This window comes from Vidua macroura, chromosome 3 (genome assembly GCF_024509145.1).
Source record: "Vidua macroura isolate BioBank_ID:100142 chromosome 3, ASM2450914v1, whole genome shotgun sequence".
In the NCBI taxonomy this organism is placed as follows: domain Eukaryota; kingdom Metazoa; phylum Chordata; class Aves; order Passeriformes; family Viduidae; genus Vidua; species Vidua macroura.
The window spans coordinates 32,421,843-32,433,634 of NC_071573.1; the positions used below are offsets into that span (position 1 = coordinate 32,421,843).

General features: G+C 42.2%; 1 protein-coding gene across 4 annotated transcripts in view; it reads right to left on the reverse strand.

Annotated features, from left to right (window-relative positions):
- CDC42BPA (CDC42 binding protein kinase alpha) overlaps nt 1–8,090 on the reverse strand; it is a 179,699-nt gene extending 171,609 nt beyond the window's left edge. For all 4 annotated transcript variants that reach the window (XM_053972807.1, XM_053972809.1, XM_053972806.1 and 1 more), the window contains exons 1-2: nt 8,018–8,090; nt 7,031–7,255 (exon numbers count right to left, since the gene is read on the reverse strand). In XM_053972807.1, the coding sequence (XP_053828782.1) occupies nt 7,031–7,226 (196 nt within the window). In that variant the 5' untranslated portion in view covers nt 7,227–7,255; nt 8,018–8,090. The remainder of the gene's footprint in view (nt 1–7,030; nt 7,256–8,017) is intronic.
- Between the last annotated feature and the right edge of the window lie 3,702 nt (nt 8,091–11,792).

The window sequence follows — 11,792 nt, forward strand, 5'->3', positions numbered from 1 at the left end:
TGGAAGTCTGGATAAGGAAGAATTATGAAACACAAAGTCATAGGAGTCTGGATATACCTCATGTGGATTTTATCCATGGTGACCACTAGTAAACCGAATTAGGCTGTATTACTAGAAATAAAGCAAACTGACCTGTCTGAATAGAAGATTTTTGCAGTTATTATTAAGCCTAATGTCATGTTTAAACTATTTAAAATAAAAATCTTGTCATTAACAAAAGATTGCACATGACTGACCTAAATCACTTGCATTTTTTAAAGATTTTGGTCCACATTAGAAGCATTCCCAAGCTTAATGAGGATTTTAGAAAAATAACGTGTTGAGGTAAGTTAGACCAGAGTAGAACAAAATATTCCAGTTGTTCAGCCAGAAAAAGAGAATCAAATTAAACAAGCACAAATGTTTATGGAAGGAATGCCTGCTCTGCCAAAAGATAAAATTTAAAGAGTCTAGAAACTGGCCTTTTCTTTCAATCCTGCCTCAGCTATCCACTGTAGCTTTTTTAGTCAGGTTTTAGAGCTTGGCAGCAGGATCTAATTGCTTCTGGAAGTTTTCTGCACAAATGGGTATTGTAAATTTTTTACAGGATAAAAGCAATTAGAGATGCTAAGAATACGTTAATATTTTTCAAAGACACATCCAGGATAATTTATTACAGTTCACTTTCAGAAAATAATACGGGGAGAATGATTTCCAGGATAGCAGCCTACAGCCACTTTGTATCTCGAAATCCTGTATTTGCAATTTATTCATAAGAAAATTTCAACAACACTGGTGTCTCCAGCTACAGGTATGACTCAGTAGTGAAATTACTGTTATTTGCTGCTACTATTCAGGATTCAAACACTGATCTATGGGTGTAAGGTAGAGCTTCAAAAAGAAAGGCAGCTTCTACCGGTTTTTGTAAAATAAAAAGAAATTTTTTTTTTTTCCTAAGAATTGAACTACATTGAGCAATAAAGTTCATTGCTTTTGGAGCGCAATATCCACACTTTAGTCAACTGTGATATAATATGCTGCAGGTTATAAAAAAAATACATCAGTAAAGTCCAGGAGAGAAGGGCCAAAATACAAGGAAGGAGTTTAATCAGGTACATGCACAGCCTCATATCCTACACAGAGGTTAAAAATGCAAACACACCTTGAGCAGTACATTTTACAGTTATGGTCATACCATAAAAAAACCCTACTGGATTAACCCTTAAACATGAGATATCCTAATAACAGGGAATTTATTGTGTTGGCATGAGGTTTATAATGCCCACTGAGCAGACTAACTCATATAATTGTATTTCTCCATTTGTCCCCATTAGACCAAAGCATGTGAGGAATTTCTGTACAGAATAAAGGCATTTCTAAAATTCCTGGAAACTAAATATTAGTTAGCTTTCTATCTAAGCAAGCTGTGCTCCTTTGCAACAAACAGGACATTACTGACAGAAGTCAGTCAACCTGAAGACACACACCCCAAATATGCCCCAAAACAGGCAGCCTTGGAGTACTTCCAAACTTCCCTTGCCCAACAGAACAAAAAGAGCCAAAAAAGAAGACCCTTTAAACTTATTTCTACTTAAAATTAAGGGGTTTAATTTCAAAAACACTTGGTGTAATGAAAATGTGCAAAGAAACTAACACATTTCAAGGGATTAATGCCTCACTCTACTGGAAACTAATAAAAACCAAGTAGAATTAACTGGATGGTCTCACAGGTCATTTGATCACATCAGAACTGGTGATAAACTTACAGTAATTAGTTTACTGTGTTGAAGGAAAGAATCAAAACTGAAATAAATTTGGGGAAAAAAAATCACAATTTAAAAGGTATAGACCTTAAACACAGAGCTACCTAACACTAAAGCTGCACGGGCAACCATTCTTCTACATATTTTCATGCAAATACTGTTTCCTTCTTCTTCAAGTAATTTGGTATAGAACTGCATCAGTATAAAATATCTTTACACAATATTCTGAATACTCTGAAACACAGAGATTTGAAGGTCATTTCTATTTGAGAGCACTGAAGAACCTTCTTCTTTCACCCTAATCACTAAAAAAACATTTAATTGTTGGCTGCAGCTGTGTAACAGAAACAACAGATTACACAAAATAAGCAGTAAAGTGTTATTGTAAACAATGTCAGAAATGTATGTGTCAAGAATGCCACAATGTCTTCTACATTGATGGAGTCCAATCAGTTCACAAGGCTCAGCTGCAAGCAATGAAACAACTCGCATTTAAAATTAGGAATATGCCTAAGCACATTAACTGGCCTTGACAAGCAAGATGCTTGTCCTTTTCCAGAAAGAACTGAATAACTGTTTTTGCTGATGTCAGGCCAGGAGGTATTCCCATTTTTATGACTGGAATAAAAAGAAGTTGATACCTTTTAGAATGTAATTAGGGGGAAAAAAGTATTTCTAATGGGTTAGATAGTACTAAGGTTGGAAAATACTGAGCAACAAAGTCTACTTTAAAAAAAAACGAAACAACAAAACTTGAAAAAGTTGATTGCTAAGTCTTTTACTGTCTGCTATGAGTAGGACCTAAATGAAGGATTGTTTTTAATAGCTGTTTTAAAAACAAAACATAAGCAACTAATAGCTGAAAATTACTGTGATTTTGTTCAGGACCTATACAGAGATAAATAACAAAGAAGATGTGCAGAAGCCTAGAGACAAGATTTTGTTTGCTTTTGTAACTAATATGCAAAAACAAATCTAGTTCAAAAAGAGGCTTACTATTTTTTAAGAAAAACCATGAGAGAGATCACCAGAAAGATAACATAGACAACCTCTCCACAACTGTCTTGAAAAATTGGTTGTATGGTGATAGAGTCATTTTCAGTATCAAGAACAGATGCTGCACAACTGAGTAACAGAAGTATGAGACCAATGATGACAGTCTAGTGTATGACCATATCAGCACTGCAGAAACAGCATGCATTTCAGTTCTACTAGAGATTAAATGAGAACAATTTCATCCATCTTCCAAAGCTTTCTTCAGTAGGAAAAAACAAACCAAACAAGAACAACAACGAACTGAACAAAACCAATCAAATAAAACTTTTACTAGAGGACAGTTTACATTTTTCCAACAAGAGCACAGATTTAATCAAGTCACTGACCTCACCACGGTATTGGTGGTGCCCTCCATCTTCTCTCACTTTCATCACCACACCTTTTGAGGTTTATTCTATTATTCTTTCAATGCATCCTAAAGAACATTGTTCTCATTTCTTTTTAATAGCAATTCAAACTGGAGCCATTGGAAAGAAAGTTTTCCCAGAACCAAAACACCTCCAAAAGCTTCTTTTTATCATTATAGTTCTCCTTCAAGTTCACCTTATCAGCCTTTGTTACCTCCCTTACACTCTTGTGTCAGCGTGGCAACTCACATACAAGCAGACAAGAAAAAGCAAAGTGCTTGGAATTCTCAACAGCTTTTTCTGGCAAGCTCCAGTTGCTATAATTAGACAAACCCTTTTCTAAATCACAAATACAACTATCAATAGAGATAAAAATGAAAACTATCATCAAATACATAGAACAAGCCAAATCTAAATGTTCCAGTTTCTTCCTGATATCTCAAAATGTGCCCTGATTTAACCCTCAGAACACAAATACATTGGCTCTTTCCATGGCTGTGTTGGCATATAAGATACCTATGTAATATAAACAACAAAATCAAATCATCTTACAAACAAGTCACAAAACTAATACTGTATAAGAATAGGGAATGTAATTATATTTTCACTTAAAGCCAAAGATAGGATTTTAGAAGCAAAGCAGCTTCTGTATCACAAAATAATTAACCTGACACTTCTAACCAGTTTAATGCCATTTCAAGCAGCAAAAAAGACTGAAATTCTACAAAAATTTAAAACTCAACTTCACATTGTAGAGACCTTACTTTCTCCACTTCCTGAGTTAAACTCACAGTATCACACCAAAACATGAACAGCTAGTTCAGATCTCAATTCTTTTACCCCAATTCATTTTTAATACGTTATAGTTCTAGATTACAAGTTCATAAAGTAGTCCTAAAAGATCTAAGTACTAGAACATGAAGCTTCTTAGTTCCCCTAAATATAGCAGCAGTCACATGGCTGTCATTAAGACATTAGCTTCTCCATGGTAGAATACCTCTTAAACCTTTCCCCCAAAAAGTCAGATTGTGGTTCAGTCTTACATGAAATACAGCAAATAACATCTCAGACCCAGAACTGTCTGTATAAAAATACACATCCCCAAATGCAACCCCAGCTCAAACTCTCCACAAAACCAAACAGTAACACCTCAAAACTACACTGCTGAAAAGCAAGAAAAAAATATTTGCTGCTCAACAGAAGTCTGTGTGACCACTGAACAGATGTTTATTAGCCTTTTCTTAAAATTAACAGACTAAAAATAAACCTTATTTACTTCTAGAAGGAATATTTTCTTTTTAACAAAGGCAGTTTAAGATGACAATCAGTTCTCAGGAGTAAATTTGTACTCTGCATTTTGTATACATACACACACATCCCAGTTCATACCAGTTCCCTGACCAATTCCAGTACATTCAGATTGCACTCTCCATAATAATCGAGCCAATCTGTGGATGTTTGGCAGAAACCCACAAAATGCCAGCATCCAACTGACATCTACCAATAGATATACCAGGCCCCAAGTTTTATTCCACTGATAGGAAAAATAAATTAATACACACTATTTTATATGGTACATTCAAAACCGAGAGTGCTCCACATGCAGCAGCTTTCTGAACTCCCTGGTGTAAAATTTGTGCTACTTTTCCTGCAGTTCAAATAGAGAAGCTAAAAAAAACTGAGCTGAAAGCACTTCAACACTGAGTCCTTTAGAGAGGTGCGGGTGCAGGCAGAGTCCATGATTTCTGGCTGCCAGCCTTCCACTTCTGCCACTACTCAGCACATCTCTGACTTTAAAACCACACATAACCTCTTTCTTATCAACCACTTGCATTGTTTCTTCTTCCGGGGAGAGATACGAGAGGTCATGATTATATCAAAACACAGGGTACCCTCAGTAACTCCACTGCACCAGAGCACTGGAGGGTACCCGACCTCTCTAAGAGCCTGATTTTGCCAACTCCCTGACCCCAAGAGGAATGCCAGAGACCGCCAGTTTCACTAGGAGGGCTGGCCCTCAGAGGAGACACTCCTGGGAGTGTTTTCAGGATAAAGACATCATTCACACAGACACTTCCACCAGCAGGTACCAGCCACCGCTGGCTCTTCCATGTCACCTCACAAACCCTCCTGGAAAGCTCCCAGGGGCAGAAGCCTGGACAGCAGAGCTGGGAGCAGACAGAGGACTACAGTAACTCAGCCCTGGAAACGGGAGCAGCTGGTCTTCTCTGAAGCCTAAGAGTCCTGCTAAGGCACAGCTGGAGCAAGAGAGTGGAAAAATAGCAGGAAAAATAGGCCAGCAAGAAACCTTATTCCAGTCCAGCCTTTCCAAAACAGTGTATTATTTCCATCAGCAGATGGGAAAGCTTATTACAGAAATCTTCAGGTACTGTCAGAGCCTTGCAATGATGCATTTACCCATTAAACAACCACCACTGAATGCACCAGCACCTAAAACAATGGGTCCTAAACACACTGTTGTTCTGATCATCTAGATATGGTTTACTTGGTTGTTATTATTATTATTTACAGGGCATCAGCTAGCTAGATGCACTGCAGACTACACTAAGTTCCTGCGCAGAAAATACCCTTGGAGCCATCCTATCTTCCCAGTCTCTCACAGCTTCTGTATGCCAGTGGCAGTTTTAGAGGGAAGATTCTTCAGAAGTACTTTTAATTACTATTTCCTCCTTTGCTAGAATGCATTAATTATAGCCTGTTCCTCCAGATAATAAGAAAACAAAAAACAGTGCAATATGAACACTACAAGAAACTTAATTACTGAGTCAGATGTCCTTTAGATGTCAGTATGACTACAGAGAGGAGCAGGAAAATAAAACACACACATATCAGCCTCAAGTTGTTAGATCAGTTATCAAAACAATGTCTTTCCTCAGCAACTTCATTTTGAAGAGCTCGACCACCTAATTAATCAAATGCCTGTTACGTGTTTCAAAAATATGCTTTTTTTAATAAAGGAGGCCTGCTGATGTATTTATTACAAAGCAAATGTGGTAAATGGTTCTGTATGCAAATACAGAAGTGCAGCATGACTTTGAAGTTTGAAGGTCAGATATAGCAACCATTCTCATCAAGGTTCTTATGTCAGACTGCATCTTCTGGTTTACATCTGACTTTAGGAGGAGGAAGAAAGAGAATTAGAAAGAAAAAAAAATAGAGTCAACCAGTTCTGTGACAACTTAAGGAGAACTGGCACAATATCATTCACCTGCTTTCCTTTAAAAATCTACTAATATCCTATCTCCCACAAAGTGAAAAGTCTGCCAGGGACACACAGATTTTCATTCTGCTTTTCAACTTCGATTTTCCTGATGGAAAAAACAACTACTTAAATCAGCAACAATTTTATATTAAAGAAGAGAATGTCATCTCCATCTTCACAGATGTTACAAACCTTATCATTTCAGAAAGCTGAAGGATTGTCTTGTTGATCAACATGTTTTATTTTAAAGCAGTATAGATTCAACTGCAGCAGCAAATCAGAGGACTGTGCATTGATATTTTTGCAGGCATCAGAGAATTTATCCCTCACCATTCCATATTCCCAGCAACTTTAACATACAAAACTCAACAGCTGGGCCTGAAGGCAAACAAATATGCTACGAACACAAAAGCCCGATCCACGTCAAAAAAGAAAAATAAAAAATATGAAGCATGTTTTACATGCATACCTCAAAGACAAAAAACCAATAGAGATTTCTTTTTAGCACCACTACCACGTTTAAATATAGTGAAACTGACAACACTTCCCAGTAAAACACTGTGTTATAAACAATCCCCTCTCACACATAAATAACAGAGACATTATACAAAGCAGACAGGAACATGGACGGATGTACACAAAATAAACACGTTCAAACTTACCCCACTCCAGATACTCAAGGATGTTCTTCTCTCTTCTCAGAGGGGAATTATTACATTCATCATAAAGGCAGATGAGTATATCCAGCAAGGTTTCCACACTGAAGCATTGCCCATTAGTCTGTGTTGGCCCATCCAAAATAAACTGCTCCAACTGCTTCAAACGCACTTCTCCAGACATGGCTGTTTCAGTTTGCATTGGGGTTTCTTTTTTAATGATTATTATTACTTTGTCAGAAAAGCAACAACAAAAAAAAAAAAAAAAAAAAAAAAACAACAACAACAAAAAAACTTTTGAGGGTTTTGTTGTTTAAAAAGAAGTCAACAGTATTTTTAACAAGTGTCAAACTGTGACGGTCCTTAATTGCCAGCCCACCTCGGTGTTCCCAGCCTGAAACTAAACCCTTGGAGTTTCAGACACACACATACAGTGTGGATATCTGTGTATTCATGACATTTAAGAGAATAAAATAGTTATCCTAAAAAAAAATGAATAGGCTTAATAAGAAGTGGGGCAAAAACATATATGGGCATTCCCGATGCTTTAAAAATAATAATTGCACTCAAATTCAACTGAGACTGCCTGACACCGATTTCACCGTGCGTGCACAGACACACGCAGTTATATATTTAAGAAGGTCTTCTCCTTCATTCCCAATGCAGATCATGCAGCGCGATCCTGCGAGAAGCCCCGCCGCAGCACCACGGGCTAACAGCCCCTTCGGTTCCGCTTCCCAGGACGGATGGGAAGGGAAAAACAGATGTATTTACGTATTTATATAAGCGAAAGACAGCAGAAACGAGGGCGCACACCGGCGGGGAGGGAGGGAGGGATGAGGGGCCGCGCAGCCCCGACGCCCCCCGCCGCCTCCCCCGGCCCCGGCAGCGCCTCCGCGGCCACCGCGGGGTGGGGCACAGCCCCCCCTCCTCAGGGCGCAGCCACGTCCTGCCCCGGGCAGCCTTTCCCTTCCTCCTCCTCCTCCTCCTTACCGAGTCTCCTTTTAAGGCTTTTCAGTGATTCAAAAAAACTAAAGTCTTCATTGTCGCCCCCTTCTCCTCCGCTGCGCCAAGGGGCGGCGGGCGGGACGCGCGCCCCGACACACCGGCAAAAGCGCTCCGAGCCCTGTCAAATCCTTCCCATGGCTGCGGCGGCGGCTGCTGCTGCGGAGACGGCGCCCTCCTCCTCCTCCACCCGGTGCGCGTCCTGAGGCGGAGGGAAAGCGCCGGCGTCCCCGCTCCGGCCGCACGCTGCGGGCCGGGAGGCCCCGACGACGACGGCGGCGGTTGCGGTGGTGGCTTCACTCCCGGCGGCGCGATGGTGTCCCGGCTTCGCCCCCCTGGGCAAAGGGCATCCTCGGGCGGTGCGTGTGCGGGGTGTGTGTGTGTATGTGCGTGCGCGGGGCGGCGGGGAGGGGTAGCGGCGGCGCCCTCCCTCCGCTTCCGCGCCCTCCTCTCCCCCGCCGCTCCCTCCTTCCTTCCCTCCCTCCCTCCTTCCCTCCCTCCTTCCCTCCCGCGGTCACACGCGGCAGCCGCCGCCGCCGAGCGCGCTGCAGCCTAACATGGCGGCCGCGGCGGGGGGGAGCCGCCGCCGAGCGCCGCCGCAGCGCGGGGAGCCGAGCCCGGGGCCGCCGCTACTGATGGGATTGAGGGGAGGAGGGGATGCTGCAGCAGGGAATGCAGGGATACGGGCGGACCCAGGGATACGGGAGGGAGAGAGGGCGGGAGTGGGGAGGCCGCAGCGCAGCTCCCCGCAGGCTGCGGCCGACCCGGCTGGGCTATCCCGGGCGGACCCGCCCGTCCGGCCGGGGATCCCTCCGGGCTTTGCCCAGAGCCGAGGGGAGCAGCCGCCGCCGTTGCCCGGCGCGGTTCCGCTCGCCGCCTCCTCAGCAATAAGGCTTTTGATTAAAAATCCCGTCCTGGTTACAGAGGGCGGGCAGGGGGAGCAGTGCCTGCCTGCTCTTCCAAGGGGATCTGCCGAGCTCCAGGTGCGAGCAGGGACACCGGCTCCCTCACACTTCGAGGCCTTAAAAACGTGACAGAAAATGGGTCGGCTCTTGGCGGTTCTGTCCCCGCTGGCAAAGTGCCTCCCCTCATCGAGGAGCCCGCCGTGCCAGCAGAGTACAAGCCGGGGAAACAAGCTCCTTCTGCGGCAATTTCAAACCCATATCGTTTAAGAGAGCTGGAAGATATCCTTGTTGATTAACGTGTTTTATTTTAAGGCGGTATAGACTCAACTGCAGAAGCACATCCGCGGATTTTGTGCTGATCTCTTTGCAGGGCCGCCTGTGGGGTGGAAAATGGCAGCTGCCCACCAGCACACCGCGGCAGTTCTCCCGGCCAAAGGTGTGAGGGATGCGCTGTGGTGCTCAGGGGATTGATCATCTCTGAGACAACGTGTCACTTCAGTTCATCCTTCCTCAGAAGCCAGGTGAAGGGGAGGAAGGCCATACAGCCCTCAAATGTCACTGGCTGTAGGTAAACTTCAAGCACTCTCCTGAAGCCCACCAAGTCCTGCATCTTCTGGAGCTCAAGGGAAGGAAAAAGCCCAGGCATCTGCTTCCTCAGTTCAGTAACCAACAGATGACCCTCAACTGGGTTTTGCCATACAAAGCACCTATATAACACTTTCTTTTTTTTAACTGGCCTTTTTACCAGCTGATACAAGGCATCAACAGTCTTACATGCCCAGTAAAATGTACTACACAATATGATTAAAGTCCCATATGTTCAGAATCACTCAGCTGTATGTAAAGTCACTGGTGCAAACCTAGAGAGGACAATGACTCCCACCCTGTGTGTGCAGAATAGCAGAGGAGACTTTTGGCAAATGAAGAAATGTGCGGAGAACTTAATTCTAAAAGCTTTTTGTGCAAAATCCCTCCAAGAAATGTTAGAAACCACTACAACTGTAAGTGGGCTTGTGATGGGTAGAAGACAGGATTAAATTGAGGATTAAACTAATAAGGAAAGGGTTTCCTTCCTGTGCTGAGGTACACCCTTGGTATGACAAGAGCCCTGTGCCAGTGTCTGGGGTGCTGCTGGTCCTTGGCTGCTACAGTCACAGCAGTGCCTCTGTGGTAGGAGCCTGCTCCACAGCCGTGGCACACAGGCAGTTTTACAGTGAGAGTAAGGCATTTCCTGCTGGCTCTCTGCTGAACTTGTGAAAATTGGGATTTAAGCTGGGGGTGGGGGATGCCTGATGACAGCAATAAAAATAAATTGCTATTGCAGGGGTAGGTGGCCCAGATCAGATAGCACTTCCTATAGGGGTTGGAGACATGTCATCCAAGTTCATCCCGAGCATAGATTAACCATTAATAGGGTTGCAGAGGGAAAATGGACAGGACTAAGAGTTAAAGGGATGTTAGCTCCTTGGACTTTGGCACCGCTTGGTAGGGAAGTGAACTGAAGAACCAATGCCAGAGATATGATGGGTGTGGATATTTCACTTATTTACTTAGGTTACTGTGTTTTCCTTAGTCAATTATAAAGTCCTTCTTTGTTTTAGTTGCAGACCAAGTGTTTGCAAACAAGGGATGGATACCCAGCAAAGGCAGTCACTTTCCCTATATTTCTGGTTTTAAAACTGAACCCTTGTTCATTTCCACACCAAGCCAGTTTCTTTAGTGTTCTTTTCAGCCTGAGTGAGGCTACTAGTAAAACCATGTAAGCAACAGTTGAACACAAAACCCAGGAATTTTTTGTTCTCTCCTTGTATAATAGCCTGTCCAGAAATAAAAAAAAAGGCATTTGCGTAACAACTGGTGATACACCCACTGGGCTGTAGTCAGCTGTCATGCCACAGTAGCTGTGAGGAACATGTAATACCAACAATGACTGGTGACACATTTACTTGCTGGGAACTACCTATGTACCAGATGAGTAATTCTCACAGTACCCCTGTGGGATGGAAGATGGAAAAATATTTTCTCTGCCTCATAAGAAAGACTTTAGTCTAGAATGTTTAGAAAACAAACAAAATAATTCAGTGTAACAGGCAGAAATTCCTCTTCTCTCATACATTCTATCACTAAGACACCCTGTCCTAAAAATATACCCAAGTTGTGCAAACATACCCCAGTATCTTTCATAATTATCATGAGTTTGTTTCACTCTGTTCTTGTTTTAATAATATCACAATAATATTTTTGTTTTATTGATTAGCTTTATAAATGTTTACAGTACCTAAAACATAACTAATGACAATCAGGAATTTTTATCTTACTGTAAGTTAAGCAAGCTGATAGCAGCAGAGGGAATAGTGTGGAATGAGTAGGATACAGTTGAAACTATATAGTTTTATACATTAACAACATATATTTGAGTGTTTCAATAGTTATTGTTGGTACAATAGAGAAAACAGCCTTTTCAGGGACAAAGGTTTGTTTTTGGTGAAGTATTGTAGGTATCTGGTTTTAGTGTGCAAACCATTTCTAAAGTCAAGAGACACCCCCATGCTTCATTCAGCAGGTGAATAATGCAGGTGAATACTTCAAAATTTTGCATCCAGGCTTTTCTGTTCTCTAAAACTTCACTTTCTAGACACATGTTGTTTGTACTGATGCAGCATTTCATCTCCCAAGCAAAATTTTATAGTATTCTGCAAAAACAGTGCTGGCACCCAATTTAGAGGGTGTGTTTATAGACACAGGATGGTACTATTTGAAAAGGGGTCCTACAGTTGTTGCCTGAACTGTAGTAATAATTTAGGTTATTGGAAGAGATTGCAGGTAGCTGCAGATGGAGCACACAGTGGTTGCACTCT